General features: G+C 37.4%; 1 protein-coding gene and 1 pseudogene across 4 annotated transcripts in view; one reads left to right on the top strand and one right to left on the bottom strand.

Moving 5' to 3' along the window:
• The window catches only part of RNLS (renalase, FAD dependent amine oxidase), a 416,087-nt gene that overhangs the window by 343,976 nt on the left and 45,826 nt on the right, over positions 1 to 26,285 (bottom strand). For 2 of the 4 annotated variants that reach the window (XM_077125341.1, XM_077125342.1), the window contains exon 1: positions 118 to 328. The exons of the other annotated variants lie outside the window; for them this stretch is intronic. In XM_077125341.1, coding sequence (XP_076981456.1) covers positions 118 to 235 — 118 coding nt within the window. In that variant the 5' untranslated portion in view covers positions 236 to 328. Of the gene's footprint in view, positions 1 to 117; positions 329 to 26,285 lie in introns of those variants that run through there. 4 annotated transcript variants of the gene reach the window in all.
• On the top strand, positions 23,933 to 25,509 carry LOC143653129 (zinc finger protein 131 pseudogene; annotated as a pseudogene).

The following is a 26,285-nucleotide window of genomic DNA, read 5'->3' on the forward strand; positions in this document are numbered from 1 at the left end:
GCTGCTCCACGGCCGCTCAGGCGCCTCGATTCCGCGTTTTCTACTCAATCTACGTCAACTTCAGGGACTGCGTTAGCTTCACTTCCCGCCCCCGGTTTCGGCTGTCAGCCCACCCACCTGGATCCTCAGCCTTGTCCCACACAGTGAGGTGCAAAGGACGGGACGCCGCCCGCCTTAGCAGGGCGGCGCACAAGCTCCCCGTCAGCCCTGCGCCCACGATCAGCACCCGTGCCATGGCCGCGGCCTTCTGCTCTCCGGCGGGCGGTCCCGCGGTCTGCGGAGCCCGGGCCAAACCCAGCTCAGGGCTCTCCGGGCTCCACGCCCCAGGCTCCGACGATCCCTTGTGCACTCCCTCGGCCCGGCCTGCAGGGGGCAGAGAGGAGGCGGCCGGGACTGAGAGGAAGGTCAGCCCCAAGGCCAGGCCACGCTCCTCGCGGGCTGCGGACACCTGGGGCTGCCCCTCGGTTGGAGGACAGGGGGGCAGGTGTCCAAGATGGGCCAGAGCCATCAGATAAGTTTTCGACCCCGCTTTTCTTGCCCAGCCCTCCCTTAAAGCCTCGGAATCATGCAAGTTATAGTGAAATAACCTGTCTCACCACAGGACTGGTGTTGATACAGGGTAAGACCAACCGAACTGCTAGGGTAGCAGTCTGCCTTGTGGAACCTTTGCTGTCTTAATATCGTAGGTACAAAAGGGAGAAACGGGGCGAGCAACATAACCAGCAATGCCAATGCAACCACTCCTGTAATGCTTAAACGGCCACTCTTCACGTAATAGAAAATGATTTTGGAATCAGGAAGAGACTTGTTTTTTTGGGATTTTGTGTAATTTACTTAAACTACCTGAACCTCAATTTTCTCCTTCTGTGAAATGGGGACAGTAAAGTAGCCCTTGTAAAACTGTGGAGATTAAAGATGAGATAGACAAAGATTCTTGCCATTACTGTTTTGGTGTTTATTAAACATTGTCTTGGAAGTTCTGGATGAAACAGCAGAAAGGAATGTGAAATCTCAGCTATTAAAGAAGGAAATTAAGTTACCTGATTTGCAGGTAAGTTATTACCTAGAAAACCCTAGAGAAACTGAATAGTTGTTTGAACTAATAAGAAAGTTGTCAATGATGGCCAATTATAATGGAAACATTTAAAAATCAGAAGCTTTATGTATATCCACATAATGAAATTATAATGTGTCAAGTAGGTGATGGATTAATATTACATATCTCTAGTAAGCACATAAGAGAAGTAGAAGAAAATATAGATTAGCATGATAAAATGCTTCTAAGCATAAAAAAAGGTTGAACTGAACAGAAAAACATTGAATAAGTAATCATTTGCAACTTGCATGTTACAACGTCCACAAGACAAAATACAAAGAGTAAACAATTTTTGTAATGTGTGAAAGATGAATGTTAATATCCTTATTATATATAAGTCTTGAAGACAATTAATGCCAAAACAGAAAAGGAAAATGTGAATGAAATTATTGAAGGAAATACAAAAATCATTAAAGATATGAGACTGTTTTACCTTACTGTATTCGGATACAATAGAGATGCTGTTTTTCATTTGTTGGGAATTACTTTCTAAAATGCTAAGTTTCTAACTGGGCAAGAATGCAGCAAAACAGGCATCTTGATTCATTAGTCATAGAATTGTAATGGACATGTTTTCTGGAATACAGTTTAAAATCACAAGCCTTAAAACTGTTTGTTCCCTTTAAATCAGTAATTCCAGGTCCTGGAGAAATAATATAAAAATGTATGGCCATCCATACAGCTATATAAAAGCTACTAAAAAAACATTGTTTTAAATACTTAAGGACGTATGGGGAAACTACTTATATTGCTGAAAAACACAGGCTACATAGTTACAGTCTAGTCCCAAATTTTCATAAACACACAAATATAAATGGAATATTAGAGAAATATGTAGGGGATTTAAAATTAATTTAAAATATTTTATAAACAGCATATTTATAGCCATTATTTATTTAGTTTGTTATAAACAAAGTAAATTTAATATGGAAGACATAATAAGCTAGTAAGTTCCTGCCCTCAAGTTGCTTGTGGTCCAGTATAAGAGACTTTTCTGTAATTAAAAGCTTAAATAATGTGATTAACAGCCATAGAATGCCATAAAATCTCAGAGTTGTCTAGGTAGAAAGGACATTTGAAGTTATCTATTTTAACATCCCTCTCCCATTCATTTCCACCAATTTTATGTATGTAAATATAGACAGCTGGGTTTAAGTAAAGCTTGCTTGAGGTTACACAACATATCAATGATGAGGCTAGGGCAGTTCACCATGGTCTTCGGAGTCCTGACCTGCATTGTTCCATTATCTTCTGCTATGGTCTGATTATTATTAAGTGTCCTTCCCAAGAGAATGCTTTTCTATGGTGTAACATGACGGTAACAATAGAAAATATCTCTGTCAACAAAGATATGTACTGGTGTGGTGCACACTGCTGTCTCTCCCATTTAACTGTGTTTTATAAGTTGAATAACTTTTGATGGTATACCTAACCAAGTTTGTGGATGGCATAAAACAAGATGAATAGCCTTGTATTAAATGATAAGATCAGGATTTTTAAAGATTTAAACAGGCTTTCAGTGAAAAAAGGTAACCAAAAGAAAATTGAATAAGGACATTCAGAGCTTGTATCTAGAAAATAGTTCAATGAAATCAGGGAGAGAGGGCTTAGTTTTAATTGACCTTAAGCTCATTATGAATTAGCAATATAATAGAGCTGCCAAGAAAAAATGTAAATCTGAACCTAAACTATGATAAATAAAGTGTGTAGAACAAAAGAGGTGATTGCCCCATACGCTACTTGGCCGGGCAGACCACATCTAGAGCGTGTGTTCAGTCATGAGTACAAAAATTTAAGGCTATCATTCAGAAAGTGATGCCATTCCAAAGAAAAATGACCGGAATGGTAAGCAGATTTGAAATTATCTAACTTGAGCAGGGAAAGAAGAGCCTTTACATTAGAGAAGACTTGGGAGGAACATGAAAGCTAGCTTCACATATATGAGAGACCTTAAGCGATTAAAAGAATTGGACATTTTCAGTATACGGCACCAATTAATGAAAAATATAAGAAAAAAGGTACTGGTTCAACTAACTGAAAGAACATGTTCAAGGACAAATTTTAAGTGGAGGCATCAATGGTAAGAATTTCCTCAGGAAGTAGCTTTCCATTTGGGGAGCCTTCAAGCCAGCAGTGAATGAACACTGGGGTCCATGTAAGTAAATGAAGAGTTTCTAAATGGCACCTATACATAAAGACTTTTAAGTGAATTGATTTCCATATCTTCAGCTGCCAAAGGCATTTTTCATGCATATACTCATAAGAGATTTTATGGTCAAGCAGATTCTCCTTTCCCATCTTCCCTTTCACAGTTACCCTTCAACAACTTCACGAATGAAAAAAGAAGAAAAAAAAGGAAGAAAGCTATATGTCTCATTTACCTCTAAGAAACTTCTGATCTGCCAAACAAGGGACGATTCCAAACTCTGGAATTGGTATTCATTAAATTGATGATTTCCATGACAAAATTTCAAATCTTTCTGCAATTCAATTGTTTCCAATTCTTCACTTTTAACAAACTATTAGGAGAACCTATAGAGTTTTCAGCTGAAAAATTACTTAAAATATCTTCAATGATGAATCAATATATTTTTGACATGTAACTCGAAGAATTCACAGAGCTGAGTGGCATTGTTTTAACAAAAGTACTGCCATTCCTATCTACTTATCATGTGAACAAGGTATCTCAGCCGCTAAAACTGTTAAACAAAAGGGGGAATTGACTTAATGCTAATTCCAGTCTCATTCTAGCAATGAGTAATATTCATTGAGATGCACTGCTAATAAAAATCACTTTACATACTTAATAACTATTTCTCAAAATACATAATACATATAATTTTGATTGTGTATTAGTAATGAATTGAATAATTCAATCCAGAATAATTGTCACGCTTAGAGCCTTACATTCACAGGAAACTTTGGAGAAAATATTGTTGTAACTGAAAAGGATAATAGGGTGATCAATTTATTCAACATAAATTTATTGAATACCCACTATATGCCAGGTTATGTTCAATGCTTGGAAAGGATGTATCAAAGAATAAAACAGACAAAAATCTCTGCCCTTCTTAGGTTTTCATTCTAGTATGGAAGTGTGCTGGTTTGGAAGTATATAAGGAAAAGCCATGTTTTAATCAAAATCCCATTTTGTAAAGGCAGTATAATCCCTTTTCAATACTGTATGTTTGAAACTGTAATCAGATCATCTCCCTGGGCATGTGATTTAATCAAGAGTGGTTGTTAAACTGAATTAGGTGACAACATGTCTCCACCCATTTGGGTGGGTCTTAATATGTTTCTGGAGTCCCGTAAAAGAGGAGACATTTTGAAGAATGAAAGAGATTCAGAGAGAGCAGAGAAGGCTGCAGCACCATGAAGCAGAGAGTCCACGAACCAGCGACCTTTGGAGATGAAGAAGGAAAATGCCTCCTGGGGAGCTTCATGAAACCGGAAGCCAGGAGAGAAAGCTAGCAGATGACACCGTGTTCGCCATTTGCCCTTCCAGATGAGAGAGAAACTCTGACCGTGTTCACCATGTGCCTTTCCAGATGAGAGAGAAACTCTGACTGTGCTCGCCATGTGCCCTTCCACTTGAGAGAGAAACCCTGAACTTCATCGGCCTTCTTGAACCAAGGTATCTTTCCCTGGATGTCTTTGATTGGACATTTCTATAGACTTGTTGTAACTGGGACATTTTCTCGGCCTTAGAACTGTAAACTGGCAACTTATTCCCCTTTTTAAAAGCCATTCCATTTCTGATATATTGCATTCCAGCAGCTAGCAAACTAGAATAGGAAGACAGACCGGAAACAATGAATACAATAACTAAACTATATAATATTTCAGATATTAAGTGCTAAGGTAGCACTTAATACAGCAAGATAGGCAGATTTGGAGTTTAGGAAAGATGAGGTTAAGTGTTCAATTTTATGTAATGTAAAATACCTATTAGACAACCAACGGGCAATATCAATTAGATCATAGTTGGATAAGGTGCCAAATTCGCAAGAAAACATGGCAGATATCAGTTTAGGATTTTATCTTATGTTTTCTTCTAGAAGTTTTATAAGGTTAGGTTTTACAATTAGATCCATGACCCATTTTGATTTTTTATAATGGTATGAGCAAGGCATGAAGTGAAGTTCCTGTTTTTGCATATGGATATCCAGTGGTTTCAACTTCATTGTTTTAGACTATATTGCCTTTGCACCTTTGTTGAAAATAATTGATCATGTAAGTGTGGTTCTATTTTGAACTCTGTTCTTATCTGTTTGTCTATCTTGTTGATCCTAATACCACACTATCTGGATTGTTAGCTTCATAATAAATACATTTTGAAATGAGGTGGCCTAAGACTTAACAATTGTGTTTTTTTCCCCCAACATTCTTTTGACTAGTCCAGGTCTGTATCATTTCCATGGAACTATTAAAAGCAGCTTACTAATTTTTACAAAAACACCTGCTATGATTTTGATTGGGGTTGCATTGTTAAAGTCTTCGTTATCTGTGATGGTTTAAAGCTGTATGTACCCCAGAAAAACATGTTCTTAAATCTAATTCATTCCTGTGGATGTAAGCCAAATGCAAATAAGACATTTTGATGAGGTTACTTCAGTTAAGATATGTCCCTCCTCAATCAGGATACGTCTTCATCCTTATGCTAGAATCTTTTATAAACAGAATGAATTCATACATGAGAGAGAGGCAGGAAGCTGAAATCAGTGACATCCAGAAGAGAAGGGAGAGAACAGCAGTTGCTGCAATGTGCCTTGTTTGTGACAGAGAAGCCAGCAATCACTGGCAGCTAGTGTTCAGGAGGAAAACTTCACCTTGACGACACCCACCATCATTGTCCCACCATCAAAACCATGAGCTTATAAATTCCCATTGTTTAACTCAACTCATTTTGTGATATTTGCTTTCAGCAGCTTAGGAAACTAAGATTTTGGTATCAGAAAAGTGGGGTGTTGTTATTGCAAATAATCAAAAATGTGGAAACAGCTTTGTGATTAGGTAATGGGTAGATGCTGGAGGAATTGTGAGGTGCTTGATAGAAAAGCCTAGATTGCTTTGGAAAGACTGTTTGTAGAAACATGAATATGAAAAGTACTTCTGATGAGGCCTTAAAAAAATGATGAATGTGTTATTAGAAACTGGAGGAAAGGCAATCCTTGTTGTAAAGTGTCAGAACTTCACAAAGTGAGTTCTGATGTCGGATGGAAGGCAGAATGTGAGAGTTATAAACTTGGATATTTAGCTGAAGAGAATTTCAAGCTAAATGTGGAAATACAGCCTGGTTTCTCCTTGCAGCCCATAGTAAAATATGAGAGGAATGGATAAGCTAAGACCTAAACTCCTGGACACAAAGAAACCAGAATGATGGTTTGAAAATTTTTGAAAGTGAGTCCCCAGAGAACAATACCCACTTGATCATGGAACCAGTCAGCAATTTCTGGGGAAGTAAGGATTGGAAAGGCAGTGATGCAGGAAGGATTTGTGGACAATTCTTTTGTCTGATAGTTTGGGCCCTTGTGTACTTTTGCAAAATGGACAATTTTTTTTTTTTTTTTTTTTTTTTTTGCGAGATCTCTGTTAACTGAATCACTACCAGCCTGGGCTAAAAGGGACAAAAAATCACAGAAAAGAGAGCAGAGAGAGATATGGCACAATATTTTTCATTGTTAGAGGTTGTGATTGGAGTCAGACTAATCATTTTAATGACAGAAGTGGAAGAAAAATCATTCTCAAATCAGCTTTTGAGAACTTATAGTAGGTTTGGTTCCTGGTGCCTGCCCATGTAAAACAAAACAAAAAAAAAGGAACTTATAGTTAAAAATGCTTCTTATTAATAATTGGACCCCTTATCTCCAGATAAGGCATTTGTACTACAGAGCTCCCTGTGGGATCAGACTGAGCTTAGCTTCTTACCCTGCCTTTTCCTGCTTCCCCTGTTCCCTTAACTATTTTATCTGAGAGCAATTGTTATTTATATCAGATAAAACATCCTTTTTCAGGCTATAGTTATAAAAGGACTCAACCTAAGGCACTGGGTAATATTTGTTACATGTTCCCAGATGATGCTGACACTCTCCATCCAGGGGCCAGACTATTGAGATGCACTCAACTAGGTCGAGGCCCTGGGGTGGAAGTATGCCTGGAGTGTTTGAAGTCTCTAGAAGGCCAGTGTGCCTTGAGATGTCTGAGCGAGGGGAGGAGTCAGAGATGAGATTGGAAAGGGAACTGGAGGCAAGATTATTCAGAATGTTTCAGGTCATTAAAAGCACTATGAGTTTTACTCTATGTGAGAAGGAGTGTTTAGAGGAGAGAAGTATATGACAAGGTCACCCTGGTGGCTGTGCCGAGAATAGGCTATAGGGAGCAATACAGAAACAAGACCAGTTAAGATGCCACATTGTACTAATCCAGGAGAGAGAGAGATGGTTGCTTAGATTTGTGGTAGCAATGGAGGGTGTGAGAACTGATTCTTCACATATTTTGAAAGTAGAACTGAAAAATTTCCAAAAGCTTGGATATGAGATAAATACAAAAGAAAGGAGTCAAGGATGATGCCAAGAATTTTTGTCTGAGCAAAAGGAAGAACAGAGTTGCCACAGAGGTGGGAAGATTCTAAGTGAACCAGATTTTACTGGTGGTGACTGAGGGATGATAGCATATAAGAAACTCACTTTTGGGAATAAGGGTATGGATGACTATTGGACATCTACATAGGGATATGTAATGGATATGTAGTTTAAAATTCAAGGATGAGGTCCAGGTTGGATATATAAGTTTGGTAGTCATTAGCATATAGAACATAATCAACACTATAAAACTAGATAAGATCATCAAGGGAGTGAAAGTGAATAGAAAGAGACGAGGTTCACAGACTGATAACCTGGGCTTCCTGAGAAACTCTCACCAGGAAAACATTGGGCACAATTGAGAACATGTGGTACTGTGTAGGAATTAGGGGATGAAGTGAAAATGTACTTTAAGCTTTAAAATTCCAAAAGTCCTTCTTCCCTTTAATTTTTGGACTGCTGACAAAAAGAACATTTTTTCCAGCAGGAAATATTCCTCTCTGGGGTATCTTGCCATCTCAAAAGGAAAGACCCGGAGAGCCTCAGAGCTGGGACTGTGCCCACAATAGAGCCCAAATTGATGGATCACTCTACAGTGAAGCCATCAAATGACAAGACTGGCCTAGGCATGCAGACTTTACAATAATTTTTTATAGTTCCTCACTTTTAAAGAACAGAGACAAGGATTAATGATATTTGAGGAAAGCATCTGGGATAATAACACAAAATATTATAAATACGGGAATGTAAAATAAAAAGAATCAGTAAAGGTAGGAAAAAAATGTTTTAAAAGCTATCATTGGGGGTATGTGAGGGTAGTTCAGTGGTAGAATTCTTGCCTGCCATACAGAAGACCTGGGTTCAATTCCTGGTCCATGCACTTCCCAAAGAAATAAGCAGACAAACAAATGAAAAAACAATCAAACAAAACTTCAACAAATGGTGCTGCAATAAAGGGATACTCACATGGAAAAAGAATGAAATGTGACCCCTGCATACAGCATACAAAAAAAAGCCATCATTGATACTGTCTTTGAATTAGGAAAAGATATTTCATTCTTGACACAGTGAAAGAAGTCTATTAAAAAGGAGTTAGGCAAAGAAAAACAACAATAAAAACTCAAAATTATGTAATAACAAATTAGAAATTTCAATAGAAGTTTAAGAAAACAGAAAAGTTGAAAAAATAGGGGGGGAAAAAAAGTAATGGAAATAAGAAAAATAAGGAGAAAGAAGAGAAAATCAAATGGCCAGTATAAAAGTTCTGATATTTGAAGAATACAAATTTTAGAAAAGAGAAATAACAAGGAGGATATTATCAAAGAAATAATTTAAGAAAATTTCCCAGAATTGCAAGATATGAGTTTCCAGATTTCTATTGAGCCACTGAATGTTCTGTAAAAATGGATGAAAATATATCCCTACCAAGTCATGTTACTTTAAATCTTAGAAACTAGGAACAAAGGTGAGATCCTAAAAGCTTCCAGGAAGGGGAAGGGTTGGGGAAGTGCAGGTAAAATACAAAGGATAAATGGTCAGAATGGCATCAACAGCTTTCTAAACTAGAGGACAAAAGACCAAAGTCTTCAAATTCTGAGGTAAAATTTTTACATCCTAAAAATCTAGACCCAGCCAAATAGTCAATAAGGGTTAGTTGAAAGACATTTTCAGATATGCGTACATCAAATAATTTACTTCTCATGCATATTTGTTTTTCAGGAAGCTCCTGGTAAAATGGGGCTCTACCGAAACAAGACAGTAACCCAATAAAGAAGACATGAGATCCATAAAAATGGAAAAGAGGGTGAAGAGAATCCCCAGGATGAGGAAGAATGGAGGCATTAAGATGATCCTGTGGAGCAAACTGAGAAAATAACTAATCTTGATTGAGCAGATGACATAAGAGTTCTAGGAGAGATATTTCCCAAAGAATTAAATTGTTGGGCTACCAACGTTGCATGGATAAATTGAGAAGAAACTTAGATTTATAATGGAGGGTTTGGTGTAATTACTGATAGATACATAGAAAACCAGTCGAATGAACAAGGAAAGAAATAAACAAAAATATTATTAACTCTATTGGGAAAACAAGAGCTTTTTACAAAAATGAAGTAAAAAGCAGAGCTTCATAGCTCATGTGGGAATATAATTTATATAGTCATAATAAGGTAAAATTGGCCTGTCTAAAAATGGTGGGAATAGGAAAAAGTCCCTCATGGAGGTAACTGGATTAGAAAGTTAGTGGTAAAAGAGAGTTAACCCTTAGATTTTATAGTGAGAAATCAAACAGGCATTATCAGTAAAAGCATGTTATTTAGAGATATGGAATGCTATAAAAAACTGAGCAAGATATTAAACAGAGAATGGGCCTTATAAATCTATCCAAGTTTTTAAATTATGTGCATATATAGCTTTTAATAAAAAATAAAAAGTGTATGGTTTGTGGTATGGACAACATAGTTTAACTTTCTTACATGGTTAGTCTATACTGAAAAGCATTTCATACCTCTAATTTTCAATTTGACTCTCAAAGTAAATTCTGGTCTTCACAAAGCACTCTACATTTCTTTGGCTAGTCCAAATTAGTTTAGGGTTACTGAAACAAATATGAGTAAAATACAATTTTCCTTCTGCATTTTTTTATAAAAATATGTTTAGATATTTGTGATATATCATCAAGTAACTGAATTTCCTTTCCCCAAGTTACATGAACTATACCTACTACATGGGACATAAGAAAATAGATAATTACAAGCAGAGATGAAATATACTAACATTCAAACTGCCCCACCTAACAAGTGTCCAGTCAGCTCTTTAGTCTGAGCACTTACTTTTCCACTTTCTCATCCAGGCCTTTATATATTCTCTAATGTATTGGAGCATCACTATAAATTGTTGAAATTTTAAATAAGATCTGTGAATCCCACAATTCTACTGTAATAGAATATGGATCATATGATACAGTATCAGAGAGGTATTCCAGTTTTATAAAAAGGGTTGGTGTCATGGGATATGACACCCAGGGATAAGCCTGGCCCTGACACAGTGGGATTGACGATGCCTTCCTGACCAAAAGGGGTGAAAGAATTGTATCAAATAAGGTATCAGTGCTGAGAGAGTTAAATAATGTTGAGAGGCTACTCTGGAGGCTTCTCTTACTCAAGCTTCAGGTAGATATTGGTATTTATCATAGTATGCCAAACCACAACCACAACCATCCTTGCCAACCCTAAAGAACACGTACGGCTGTATCTGAGATTCTGCAAAGTTTCCACATACTATGATCACTTTCCAGAAACCTACAACTTCCAGATGAGTTCTGAGGCCAGATAAATCCTGAAACCCATAGTGGTCAGCCTCTCCAGAACATCAACCAGTTCCATCCCCATCTCCCATATTACTGATAGCCTTTCCAACATGAAAAAATTTAGAATGGGCATAGACCAAATATCCCTAAAGAATTGGGAGAAAGATCAAAGGAGAAGATGGAGTTATAACAGGGAAGATAGGATTTAACAAATGAGTATGACTGCTGAATCATATATTGATAGTTCTTTTAGTCTCCAGGGTCTTGGAGCAGCTAGAAGAAAAATACTAAAATTGTGGAACTGTAACCAATATCAAACCCTGAAATCTGTTCTATAACTAATTTTTGCTGTGTGCTTTGAAATTTATGACCTGCGTATTATGTTATATGAAATTTATTTGTATATTATGTTATATGAAATGTATTACTTATTTGTATATCATGTTATGTGAAAAATAACATTAAATGTGTTATTTTTCACAATAAACATTTTTTAAAAGGATTGATGCAACTGAAACATATTACAAATTAATAAAAACCTTTACTTGTATTTCTCAAACATCATAAAAGAAAAAAATGGTCTCCTGCTTTTAATTGCTTTTGTTTTTCTTCTCAATCCAATATCCCACATAACACAGCTGCTCTATTCAAAGATATTCTTTTAGTGGTTCAGACTTTCTCCTGGGAATTTGTTTTCATTCTATGTCTCCTTCTTGGCTCTTAGCAATTCTTCGTTATAAAATCTTATGGCAAAGGGCGGGCAATGGTAACTCAGTGGAAGGGTTCTCGCCTGCCATGCCAGAGACCTGGGTTTGATTCCCGGTGCCTGCCCATGTAAAAAAAAAAAAGAAAAAAAAAAACAAAAAACAAAACCTTATGGCAAAGTAAGTTCCCCTCTTGAAAAGAGATTGCCTCTTCTTTATAATGCAATGGGAAAGGAAAGAATGGGAAAAATTCAAGAATTAATTATCTTACCAGTTTAAAGTCATTTTCAGTTTTTTTAAGACCAATAGTGGTATATTATGGCAAAATGTGATTCTTAGCCAGCAGTTACCACTGAATCAACTGAAATAAGTAGATTTATACATGTCCATTATCTCATCTATAACATCAAGAGACTTAAGAACCACATTTTTTTAAAAAACAACTATCTACTCCTAATATCATGCTGACTTTCAGCCTTTTCTTCCCCCATAAAACTCCCCCTCTTTCATACTCCCATCACATACCCCCCAAAAAGTTAATACATGACTGCCTTAGAAATATCTAAGGCCAGAAAGTTCCTGGAATAGTTCGTATAGGGTCAACAGGACAATATAGTAGCAGGTGGAAACCAGGATGGTACCAATAAATCAGATTTTGCAGGACCTTGTAAGTCGTTGTTACAATTTAAGTCTTAATGAAGGAAATGAGGAGCCATGGCAGTGCTTATAGCAGAGACATGACCTGTCTAATGTCTTAAGAAGGATCCCCTCTGGTTGTTGAATTAGAATAGGCTAGAGGAGGCACATGTGAGAACAAGGAGATAAGCCAAGAGAACATTATAGTAATTCATGGGAGACACAGTGATGATTTACCGAGGTAGAAACAGTGGAGGTGAAAATGTAGATGATTTGTAGATATATTATTAAAGAAGAGGCAATAGGATTTCCTGAGCTAATGTGGGCTGGAGACTGTGCCAGTTTGAAATTATTATGTACCCCTGAAAAGTCATGCTTTAATCCTGATCCAATCAGGCGGGACCAAACCAATTGTTTAGGGTTAAAACTTTGATTGGATCGTCTCATGGAGATGTGACACACCCAATTGTGTGTGTGGCCTTTTGATTAGTTGGAGATGTGACTCCACCCATTCAGGATGGGTTTTGATACGTTAACTAGAGTCCTTTAAAAGGGGAAACATTTTGGAGAAGTCTCAGATGCAGATGCTTGGAGGACAGCTTCAGAGCTGACAGAGACACATTTATTTAGAGATGCTTGGAGTGCCACAAGCAGATGGTTAGACATGGGCAGGACCTAGCAGATGTCACCATGTGCCTTTCCATGAGATGCTGAGCAAGAAAGAAACCAGAATTTTGTCCCAAACAAGCTAAGTGAAAGCCCATAGATGCTTAGAGAGGGTCCACTGGCATCAGAAACTGGAAGCAAAGAAATGGGGAGTGAGGACCAGCAGATGCCAGCCATGTGCCTTCCCATGTGACAGACTTCAGCCTTTCTTGAGTCAAGGTATCTTTTCCTGGATGCTTAGTTTGGACATTTTTTGGCCTTAGAACTGTAAAATTGTAACTTATTAAATTTCTTTTGAAAAGCTGTTCCATTTTTGGCATATTGCATTCCAGCAACTTTAGCAAACTAAAATAGAGACCGAGACAAGAATCGAAGATGACTCCAGAATTCCTGTCCTGAGTAACTGAGAGGGAAGTTCTATAAAGGAAACGGCAATTTCAACCCTAGGGAACAGCAAGAACTGACCAAAGAGGTGTGAAAAAGCATAATGTTCTCAGGTGCCTATAATCAGTTCAGGAAGATCTGATTTTAGAAAGTACATTGATATGAAGGAAGAGAGCTCTGAAATCACAAAGTAAACTTGCAAGTCTTCCCACAACATCAATTTTTTACTTAAATTATAGACTATCTAAAATTTCATTTTGTCCCACAAATTTGTGGACTACAGTGCAAAAGTCATATGAGAATTAAAGGTAAACTGAGAGACTTCAAGCAGCTTCTCAATTTGACGGATCCCATCAAAATGTGTCATGAATAGAATATCATGCTCCTATGAGTCTGGAGTTGAAGAGCACCAATGAGCATTATGTGATTGGTGGGATGGGTGCAATGGTGTCTGGAAACTATTTGACCAACTGTCTCTCCAGGGGGAAAAAGAGCCCTGATTTGTAGAGTTTGCCAGTTTTCGTGGGTTAAATATTCTCAACATAGCCAATTTCAAGCCACCACTGTGTAGTCACTGAATGCTGGTTGGGAAGAGATGCATACAATCAATTCTCAAGAACCAGTTCAAACCGCTTCCAGCATATCAGTGGATGGGAATCATTTAGACCAAGATAGAAACAAGTAGGATCAGGGAGGGTCCTCTATGCTAAGATTTATCCTAAAACAATGGAGAGGCAAAGAAATCTTTTAGAACATATAGACTGGGTCAAATTTTATAATTTAGAAATTTCACTTTAGCAGTCAGATGAAGGAACAATTGTATCTGGAAGCAGACTAGAGAGCAAGCAAGGTTGTAACAATTCAGGCAAGAGATGGTGAAGGCCTGATATAAGGTAGAAACAGCAAGGAGAGAGAGGAGGTATAATTAAACAATGACAATTGCTTAATAGCTGTAGCAGTTTAAAAACTGTGGCACATAAGGTGATCACAAAAAAGATTTCCCAAACCCACCCCAGATGAATTAAATAATCCAACAAATATTTATTGAGCACTATTATGTGCTAGGGCCTTCTTCTAGTCTCCAGGATAAAACAATAAAATTGTAAAGAAGGATTTTATAAAGCTTAACAGTAGCTAACTTTTCTTATGTAAAGAAGGATTTTATAAAGCTTAACAGTAGCTAACTTTTCTTATGTAAAGAAGGATTTTATAAAGCTTAGCAGTAGCTTATTTTTCCTGCTTAATTTAGCTATTTACATATATTTTAGCTTCTGAATAACAGAAATATCCAGCAAAAACATTTGTGTCATCTTATATTCACTGCTATACATTTGGTGTGAGTTGAAAAGAAAAGAGTTATGGGCCCCATCAGGCTGAAGATAAACAATCCTGGCACCAAGATTACTTGTTGTAAAACTGTTAAGAAATGCTTGTTGTAAAACTGTTCGTTATCTGCTTTTTTGCAAAACAGCACCTGTGACCCATGCTCAACCCCCACCCCCCTCATCTTACCCCTTAAAAAGCTTTTGCAAACTCAGACTCGGGGCTCTCTGTTCCTGCGTGTTCAGTGAGCCCCACACATGTGTGGAAAATAAACCCCTTGCATGTTGCATGAGAGAACGTCTCTTGGAGTCCTCCTTTGCGTGGCAAAACTCTCGAATTCTCAAATTCTTACAAAATAATAGACAAAAGTCTGTTCAAATGAGCTACAGTGGTTAAAAAAGCATGGTACTGGCATAAAGATAGATATACTAACCAATGGAATCAAATTGAGTGTTCAGAACTAGACCTTCTCAAAAATGGACCATTGATCTTTGATAAGGCAGTCAAGCCAGCCCCTGGGACAGGGCATCTTCTTCAATAAATGGTATTTGGAGAACTGGATACCTATATGCAAAAGAATGAAAGAGGATCCATATTTCACACTTTATACAAAAATTAACTCAAAATGGATCAAAGACCTAGACATTAGAGCTAAGACCACAAAACTTTTAAAAGAAAATGTAGGGGACTATCTTATAAATCTTATAATAGGAAGTGGTTTCCTAGATCTTACACTCAAAGCACAAACATTGAGAGAAGAAATAGGTAAACAGGATCTCCTCAAAATTAAACACTTTTGTGCATCAAAGAATTTTGTAAAGAAAGTAAAAAGACAGCCAATGCAATGGGGAGACAAATTTTGGAAACCACATGTCAGATAAGGATTTAGTATCCAGAATATATAAAGATATTCTTCAACTCAACAATAAAAGGGCAAACAACCCAATTAAAGAAATGGGCAAAAGACATGAGCATATACTTCTCATAAGAGGAAATACAAATGGCTAAAAGACACATGAAAAGATGCTCACCTTCATTGGCTATTAGGGAAATGCAAATCAAAACCACAATGAGATATCATCTCACTCCACTGGAATGGCCCATTATCAAAAAAAAAAAAAAAAAAAGAACACAGAATGTGCAACAGGACTGATTGAAAACATTCAGAAAATGCTGGAGAGGATGTGGGGAAAGAGGAACACTTATCCACTGTTGGTGGGAATGTAAAATGGTACAACCACTTTGGAAGGTAGTTTGGTGGTTCCCCTGGAAGCAAGTATAGAATTTCCATATGATCCAGCAATCCCATTACTAGGTATATGTTCAGAGGAACTGAAGGCAAGGACACAAATGGACATTTGCACACTGATGTTTATAGCAGCATTATTTATGATTGCCAAGAGATGGAAATGGTCCAAATGTCCATTAACAGAAGAAGGGCCAAACAAGCTGTGGTATATATATATACTATGGAATATTATGCAGCTGCAAGACAGAATAACGTCATAAAGCATGTAATAACGTGGATGAAACTTGAGGACATTATGCTGAGTGAAATCAACCAGAAATAAAAGGACAAACTGTATGGTCTCACTATATGAACTAATATTAATGAGTGAACTTTGAGATTTGAAGTTAAGAACACAGGTTATCAGGAGGTAGAAATAGGATAGAGGCTGGGCCTTTGATGCTGAAGGAATACAGATGTGCAACAGGACTGATTGTAAAAATTTAGAAATGGTTAGCACGATACTACCTGACTGTAACACAATAATATAAGTACACTGAATGAAGGTAAATGTGAGTATGATTGAAGGAGAAGGGCTGAAGCCAGAATGAAACCAGAATGTAGGAAACCAGAACGAAAGATAGAGACTAAAGACTCAGGATATAACTTAGGAATACCTAGAGTGAACAATGATAGTGATTAAATGTACAAACAAAAAAAAACATTTTTGCATGAGGGAGAATAAATGAATGTCAACATTGCAAGGTGTTGAAAATGGATGGTACACAGGGAAAAATACAATCAATGCAAGCTAGGGTCTATAGTCAACAGTAGCATTGTATTAGGCTTCTACTGAATGTAACAAAGGTATTTTGCCAAAACTAAATGTCAACAGGCAGTAGTCATGGGGGAGGTCTATGGATTCTTTGTGGAAGAAAAGGAAATGTCTTCAGGTATATTATCGTGGCAAAGTCATGTCTATTTACTTAGGTTGGATTGTATGACGTGGGACTAAAACTTTAAAAATGAAAAAAGTGCTAGAGAAATGTAAAGAAAGACACTCACTATTAGTAGGGAAACTGAGAAGTGCACCCCTTGGAGGGCAGTGTGGTGGTTCCACAGAGACTAGGGAACAATCCTGCAATTCTGTTACTCAGTGTATACCTGGATGAACCCTGTGTGGGGACATGAATGCACATTTGCACACTGGTGTTTATGGTGGCAGCGTTCTGATTCACAATGGGTGGAGGTGGCCTAAGGGTACAATGAAGAATAGAAGGGGGAACTGTGGTGTGTACATACAATGGACTTTTGAGTGACTGCAAGAAGAATTAAAGTGGCGAGGCATGCAACTAGATGAATGAACCTTAAGGACTGTATGTTGAATGAAATGTCAGAAATAAAAAGACAAATATTATCATGCCTCACTCATATAGACTAATTATAAATACTGAACTGAAGTTGAGAGCATGTGTTATCAGATCGGAGCCTATCGTAAAGGACCCTAGCTGGTAAACTCTTATAACAGCCAAATATATTCAGGAGTTGTAACTACTATTTCTAAATTCTGAGATACTGAGCTGTTTGTATATAACCTGGCTGTTCCCAGAAAGTTTGGGTATTTATGTAATACCTGAGACTCAGAGTTAGGCTCTGAAGCTATGAAAGTCAGCAGTACCCATACAGGAAGTTTCAAAAAGTTGAAAGAGGATCAGCTAGAGTTATGAATGAAGCTGTTCCGCTTAGGACTGGGGTAGACCAGAATACAGGGTAAACGATGATATTGTTTATGTTTTTAAACTTCAACTTCTGTGTGAGATCAAAGGGAGAGATGTTTATTTGGTGCAAAATTTATATTTTGGGTATGCATTACCTAATTTAACTTAATGATCAGTTTAGTTGAACATTATATGTACATGGGATCTTGAACAGTGTGTGACATCTTGTTGGTTTGTCCAGGTTAATGTGATGCCCCAGTATATTCCAGAGTAATTTGGGCAATGAGTAAAGAAGTATTGCAAAGTCCCCTTGGGGGGCTGGAGAGAAAGGAGGAAATATTCACCTTACCCATTAGGAGAATTTCCGATATTCTCACAAGGAATGGGGATAACCAAATCAATAGGCTGAACCCTAGATCTTGGGGTTTGCACATATAAAATTTATTCCTCCAAAGGATAGGCTAAGCCTACTTAAAATGAGGCCTAAGACTCACCCCAGAGAACCTCTCTTATTGCTCAGATGTGGCCTCTCTCTCTACGCCAACTCTGCAGGTGAATTCACTACCCTCCTTCCTACATGGGACATGACTCCCAGTGTAAATCTCCCTGGCAGTATGGGACAGGACTCCCAGGATTTGCCAGGACTCAGCATCATAGGACTGAGAAAGCCTTCTTGACCAAAAGGGGAAAGAGAAATGAGACAAAATAAAGAGAGTTGAGAGGTGATAAATGGAGGTTATTCTTATGCATTATATAGTCACCCTTTTTAGTTTATGGTGTATTGGAGTGGCTGGAGGGAAGTACCTGAAACTGTTGAGCTGTATTCCAGTAGACTTAATTCTTGAAGATGATTGTATAATAATATAACGTTTACAATGCGAATGTTTGATTGTGAAAACCTTGTGCTTGATGCTCCTTTTATCTAGGGTATGGACAGATGAGTAAAAAATATTTATGGATAAATAAATAAATAAATAATAGTGGGGATAAGGGGTAAAATAAATTGGGTAGATTGAAGTACTGTTGGCCAGTGAGAGGGAGGGGTAAGGGGCATGGGATGTATGAGGGTTTTTTTTTTAATTTCTTTTTCTGAAATGATGCAAATGTTCTAAAAATGATCATGGTGATGAATACACAACTAAGTGATGATATTGTGAGCCATTGATTATATACCATGTATGGACTGTATGTGTGAAGATTTTTCAATAAAAATATTTTTTTAAAAAAGTCTGTTCAAATGGGCATTACATTCTAGTAGGTTGAGACAGACGATAGATGTATATATGAAATGTGTATATATGTAAATCATATAGGAGTCTAGAAGGAAATAGGTGAAATTGAGACAATAATTCGTGGGTAGGGCCTGTGTTATAATTATAAACAGTGTGGGCATGGAAAAGTTTCACTGATATGGTGGCATTTGATCAAAGCTTTGAAGGAAATGTCTGAATGACATTTTGAATTTAAGGGTAAATTAAATCCAGTAGCAGAGAACACATTAAGCATTCAGAATTATTCAATGCATGAACTCAGAGTTCACATGCTCACTTATTAGATAGCAGGGCCTGCAGCTAATAAGGGACAGAATAACAGGACGTTTACTTGAATGTGGAAGGAAAAGGAAGGTGCCATCCTACTGAGGTTCATCAAAATGGTGTGGTGAAGGCAAGGGTACAGAGGAAGGAACAGTGAGAGCCCTCAACCTGAGATAAGGGGCTTAGGGGTGCGAGAATGAGTCATGGAGAAATCTGAAGGGCCTGCTTTACCTTTACAATCCTTTGGCTGAGAGTCTGTGAGAGAAGTTTTCTGGAAAGAAGGAGTTTGAAGCTGAATTCAGGAATTATTCATAGGTCAGTTAACAGATTTCTCCTGAGCCTTTTACAGTTGCTTCTCTGTCTGTAGTCCTGTCAATTTTTCATGCACTAGGAAGTAAAAATGTCATTATGGAGATTAATTATAATGTGTGCTCCTCAATGCTATTTAGGAATTCTTAGATCAGAAAACTTGGATCTTTAGGGGTTTTGTAACTTCAGATCAAAAGCTGCAGCTTGCTTCTTTCCATTTTCCGTTGCCTCAGAAATAACAGTAATCACTTCCACAGTAGCTTTTCCCCTAAAATTTGTAAGCAGGAATAGTGGATTTCTTATAATTTAAGAAAGGAAGCTCAACATTCATAAGATAAGTATAACACTTCTAACATTCATAAGGTAAGTATATTTAATTAATTTTTTGTATGAATAGTTTTTTCACGAAAACCAAAATATGATATAAGCAATTATTTAAACATTCATGCTAAAAGATTATTGTTTTTGCTATCATCGTGATTTAGGGATAAAAATTTCTTACTGAAGTCATGTTGATTTTACATGTTAATGAAATGAATTTATATGTGGAAAGGAAGATTGTGCAATTTCAAGTAGTCTGAAAGAGGTGAATACAATAAAAGGTGCAATGGCTTGAGTCAGATCAACCAACTGGTGTTAGCCATTTAAGAATAAGCAGGCTTTTTCTGGTCAATCGTGAATTATCTGTCCCCAAGACTGTAAACCCATGAACTATTTTTAGTTCTATATCTTGTTACACAAGTTCTATATATTTTTTCTGTTTTTCTAGTCAGAGACTAGAATGTGTGTTAAAGCAAATATTTCATGAGTTATTGAATTGAAGCATTTGCTTCATATATCTTTGATTCTTAGACTATTTCTAAAGTTTGTGAGGAAGACACAAAATTACTTGAACCACTGCCTTTCCTTAAGGAATCCAATTTAAGGAAACAGTCAACAACTCATTTATTTTTCATCCAATGACTTTTTTAAAAAAAATCAGAACACTTAAGCTGCTATGATACAATCAATTGTATTTGTTTACAGGACTATCTTGCAAGGCTATGGAAACTCCAGAATAATATCTCATTTGAGATGTTCAGAAATTGTTTGAATGGGAGGAGGCTACAGAAAGGAATAAAGGGGCATATGATGCCCATTCTGCCTCTGTTACTTTTCTATCTCCTCCACTTACATGAAAAAGACCTTCCCTTATTCCCTTTGCCATATTCCCTGTTGTATCTGTTCCTCCACCTTCTGACCTACAAGTGATTGAACCTGTATTTGGTTATCTCTCTGTTGAAGACTAGGGGTGGGCAAAGGTTGCTGCACCCTAGAATGGTCAGATGATGGGCCTGGTAGAGATTGGAGGAGGGGCAAAAACGGGTTGGTTTCTTACAGCTCAGACCCAGTCAAGGAGTCCCAGGTCATGAGGCGACTACAAGAGAGGAGAACCCCTAAATGCTGCAAGATTCAAACAGAAACATCTATTAGACTCAATCTCTCTCTTCCACTCTGACAAAAAATCAAACTAGTCACACTTTTTATTGTTTTCATTTATGAACCTTGAATTCTGCAAATTGCTCATAGAATTGTCATTGTTTGGAACTTACCTATTTACCTATCCACCCATCTATCTACCTACTATCTATGCTCTACCTACCTACCCACACACCAATTATTTTTTACTTATATTGATGTTAAATGATCCTGTTTCCTCTTTCATATCTCAATGTTTAGATCTAATTCATTTTCTTTTTTTTTTTTTAGGTATGGGGCATCCTTATATTATAAAGAATAAACAGCATAAAAGAACATTTGTATAAAAGTGAATGAATGTATTTTACCATTCAAAGACAAAATTCTCCTCTTTGTCACAGCCCTATATGGATTTTGCAAAATAATCTAACATTCAACCAGCCATTATTTTCTCCACACACAAATATTAGAATGGAGAACGCTATAGACAAATAAAATTTGTTTTTATTTCATTTAAAGCTACATTTGAGAGACAGAAGAAAAAGAAAATAAAAATTAATCTAAACTTCGATACAAATATTAACTTAAATATAAGAGTGAACTTGGACTGGTGGATATGACACTAATTTGAAACATATTGGAATCATTTCTGTAGCCCTTCAATCAAAATGCCAACCAAGAATTACATAAATTGTACACACACACACAAATACATTTTACACACATACACATATATCAGAATACTTTCAGAGTGTGTGTGTTTGTATTCCTAATGATACCATCCTGCAATGAAAAAGTTACTCTATAAATAACCACCAAATTTGGAAATTACAAAAATATTTATTTTTCTCCAGTCTAAAGATTGAAAATATACTAGCAAAATTATAGGATAAAGAAGTTGAGCACTCCCATACTTTTTGTGCAGGAGGGTAAATTGCTAGTATAATTTTTGGAGTATAATTTTATACATTTAAACAAAATTTTACAATTTATGCAAATTTTAATCATTTAACCCCATGATTCTAATTCCTGGGGTCTATCTTTCAAAACACTTGCAAATTCTAAGGGAATTTGAAAAAGCAGTATCATGTTTTCAAACCTGTGTGTGAGACCAAAGGGAAAGATGTTTATTTGGTGCAAAATTTATATTTTGGGTAGTGCATTATCTAACTTAACTTGTCTGATCAGTTTACTTAACACCTTAATTACATGGAATTTTGAAAAAGGCATAAGATCTTGTTGGTTTGTACAGGTTAGTGTGATGCCCCAATACATCCCTGAATAATTTGAGCAGAGAATGAAAAAATATTTGCAAAGTCCCCCTTGGGGGACTGGGGAGAAAGAAGAAAATATTCAGCTTCCCATCTGGGGAATTCCCGATGCTCTTGCAAGCAGTGGGAACAACAAACTCAGTAGGCTAAGCCCTCAGTCTTGGGGATCATTCCTACGGAGATTATTCCTGCAAAGGAGAAGTTAAGCCTCTTGATAATTATGCCTAAGAGTCACCCCCAGAGAACCTCTTTTGTTGCTCAGATGTGGCCTCTCTCCCTAAGCAAACTCAGCAGGTGAACTCACTGCCCTTCCCCCTATGTGGGACGTGACTCCTAGGGGAATAATTCTCCCTGGCAATGTGGGACCTGACTTCCAGGGATGAACTGGGACCTGACATCATAGGAATGAAAAAGCCTTCTTTACCAAAAGGGGAAGAAAGAAATGAGACAAAATAAAGTCTCAGTGGCTGAGAGATTTCAAATAGAGTCTTATCATTCAAAGCTTTATTTCTTTGCCTTTCAATATTGCAACTAGTGAGGATTTCCAGTGTGATGTTGATTAGAAGTAATGCGTGCCTTTCTCCAGATCTCAGCAGGAAATCATTTAGTTTTCCATCATTAAGTATGATCTTAGCTTAAGGATTTTTTTTAATAGATGGCCTTTATCAGGTAATGTGCTGGTTTGAAAGGAAGTATGCCCCCTAAGAAAAGCCATGTTTTGATATAAATCCCATTTCATAAAGGTAGAATAATCCCTATTCAATACTGTATATTTGAAACTGTAATGAGATCATCTCCCTAGGTGATGTGATTTAGTCAAGAATGGTTGTTTAACTGGATAAGAGGATGACATGTCTCCACCCATTTGAGTGGGTCTTGATTGGTTTATTGGAGTCCTATAAAAGAGGAAATATTTTGGAGATTCAGAGAGATTGAGAGAGAGCAGAGAATGCTGCAGCACCACAAAGCAGAGAGTCCAGCAGCCAGAGACCTTTGGAGATGAAGAAGGAAAACACCTCCTGGGGAGCGTCATGAAACCAGAAGCCAGGAGAGAAAGCTAACAGATGACGCCGTGTTCGCCATGTGCCCTTCCAGCTGAGAGAGAAGTCCTGACTGTGTTCACCATGTGCCATCTCACTTGAGAGAGAGACCCTGAACTTCATCGGCCTTCTTGAACCAAGGTATCTTTCCCTGGATGCCTTTGATTGGACATTTCTATAGACTTGTTTTAATTGGAACATTTTATCGACCTTAGAACTGTAAACTTGCAACTCATTAAATTACCCCTTTTGAAAGCCATTCCGTTTTGGTATATTGCATTCCAGCAGCTAGCAAACTAGAACAGGTAAAGAAAGGTCCTCTCTATTCCTAGTTTACAGAAAAGTTTTATTATGATCAGATTTTGAACTTTGTCTAAATGCTTTGTTTGTTTTATGCTTTAGGGGTTTTGTTGTTCCTCTGCCCGAGCTCATGGGTGTAAGTTATCATGCTCCTCTTTTGTAGAGTAACCCAACGGTCTTGGAGGCCGAAGAGATGATGGAATGCCTTCAGGAGTTTCCTGAACATCATAAAATGATCTTGGACCGACTGAATGAACAGTGAGAGCAGGACCGGTTTACTGACATCCCTCTGATTGTCGATGACACCATTTTAAGGCCCACAAGGCAGTTTTGGCTGCTTGCAGTAAATTCTTCTACAAATTCTTTCAGGAGTTTACTCAGGAACCTTTGGTGGAGATAGAAGGTGTTAGTAAAATGGCCTTTCGTCATTCAATTGAGTTCACCTATACAGCAAAATTAATGATACAAGGAAAAGAAGCAGCTAATGATGTATGGAAAGCAGCGCAGTTTCTACAAATGCTAGAAGCCATCAAAGCCCTTGAAGTCAGGAACAAAGAAAATTCAGCTCCACTGGAGGAAAATAATACAGGAAAAAGTGAGGGAAAAAAAAGAAAGAAAGATTGCAGAAATTTCAAATGGTATCACTGAGTCACTACCATCTGCTGAATCAGAACCTGTTGAAATCGAAGTGGAGATTGCTGAAGGCACAATTGAAGTGGAAGATGAAGACATTGAAACAATAGAGGTGGTGTCTTCAGCCAAGCAGTCTATAAAGTACATTCAGAGCACAGGTTTCTCTGATGATTCTGCTTTCGCACTATTGGCAGATATTACCAGCAAGTACCATCAAGGTGATAGAAAAGGGCAGATTAGAGAAGATGGCTGTGCATCTGACCCCACAAGCAAACAGGTAGAGCACATGAAATCACATGCCACTGAGAGTTTCAAGTGTGAAATATGCAATAAAAAGTATCTTCAGGAGAGTGCGTGGAAACAGCACCTCAATTGTTACCACCCTGAGGAAGGTGCCGTCAGTAAGAAGCAAAGAACCGGGAAAAAAATTCACTTATGTCAGTACTGTGCAAAACAGTTTGACCACTTTGGATATTTTAAAGAGCATCTTCAAAAACATACACGTGAAAAACCTTTGAATGTCCAAATTGTCATGAACGATTTGCTAGAAATAACACACTTAAGTGTCACCTGACTGCTTGCCAAACTGGAGTTGGGGCAAAAAAGGGAAGAAAGAGGCTTTATGAATGCCAGGTCTGTAATAGTGTGTTTAACAGCTGAGACTAGTTCAAAGATCACTTGGTAATACATACTGGAGATAAACACAACCATTGTACTTTATGTGACTTGTGGTTTATGCAAGGAAACGAACTAAGGAGGCATATCAGTGATACTCACAATATTTCAGAGCATCTAGTAACTGAAGAAGTTCTTTCAGTAGAAACACGTGTGCAAGCTGAACCTGTGACATCAGTGACTATTATAGAACACGCTGGGAAGGTCCATGTACTACCATTGCTTCAGGTCCAAGTGGATTCAGCACAAGTGACTGTGGAACAAGTCCATCCTGATCTCCTCCAGGACAGCCAGGTGCACGATTCACATATGAGTGAGCTTCCAGAGCAGGTCCAGGTGAGTTACCTAGAAGTGGGTCGAATTCAGACTGAAGAAGGTACTGAAGTACATGAAGAGGAGCTGCATGTTGAACGGGTAAATGAGGTGCCAGTGGAAGTACAGACTGAGCTTTTAGAAGCCGACCTGGATCAAGTGACCCCTGAAATCGTGAACCAGGAGAACAATCCTAGCCAAGCAGATGCTGCTGAGGCTACCCAGGAAGATCATGAAGATACTGAGGGCTTAGAGACCAAATCAACAGTGAATTCCCAAGCTGAAAGTGCAGGGAATGAGGACAGAACAGCTATGCCAGTTTTAGAGTGAAATAACAAAGGAATATATTTTTTAATTTACGTGCTGGGTTTTTGAACTGATTATGGGCAGTGTGACTGTCCTTAAGCTAAAAGACAAGTGGGCCAAAGTTAAACAATTTCCTGGTGTGCTGAACTGTTTCTTTTGAAACAAACTGATTTCCCCATACATAATGCCACAGAAGAGGAATCTTTTCCATAAATGAATGGGAAGCTTTGAGAAGTGTATTTCTGGAAATTTAAATGGATTATATTCTTATTATATAAGTTGTGTACAAATGTATCTATTTTTATTGTGGTAAGGCTTCTCCCATCTCTCATTTCCGGGTCATGTCCTTCCTCAAATTTTTCCATGTTGTAAAATCAGATGTAAAATCATTAGAATACAAGTTTATGTATTCTATTGGATGTTAGAAAATTGAATATATAGGAACCACAAGGCTGCATGAAGAAAAGTGCATTGTTACTATGCAGTTAAGTTTTGGCTTCTGGCTTTCTTTGGGTTTAAACAATATTATTGTCTACCCTGATAGTCACAGATGCCATCTCTGCAGCAGGAATAGAGTGCTAGTGGCAAAATTTCTAGAATGTTAAAAAAAAAAAAAATCCACACCCATGTGCCTTTTCAAAACCAGTGAAACTTCTATAAAAGCATCTCTGGTATTTTCAAAGTTCAGTTGGTCAGAAGCAATGTAGAAGAGTCTATAGTATTTTATATTTTTGCTTATAAATGTCAACCATCAGTTTTGTTTTGTTTTGTTTTTTCACTTAGGTTGAGAAATTTTATTT

The sequence above is a fragment of the Tamandua tetradactyla genome, chromosome 13 (genome assembly GCF_023851605.1).
Source record: "Tamandua tetradactyla isolate mTamTet1 chromosome 13, mTamTet1.pri, whole genome shotgun sequence".
Classification (NCBI taxonomy): Eukaryota; Metazoa; Chordata; class Mammalia; order Pilosa; family Myrmecophagidae; genus Tamandua; species Tamandua tetradactyla.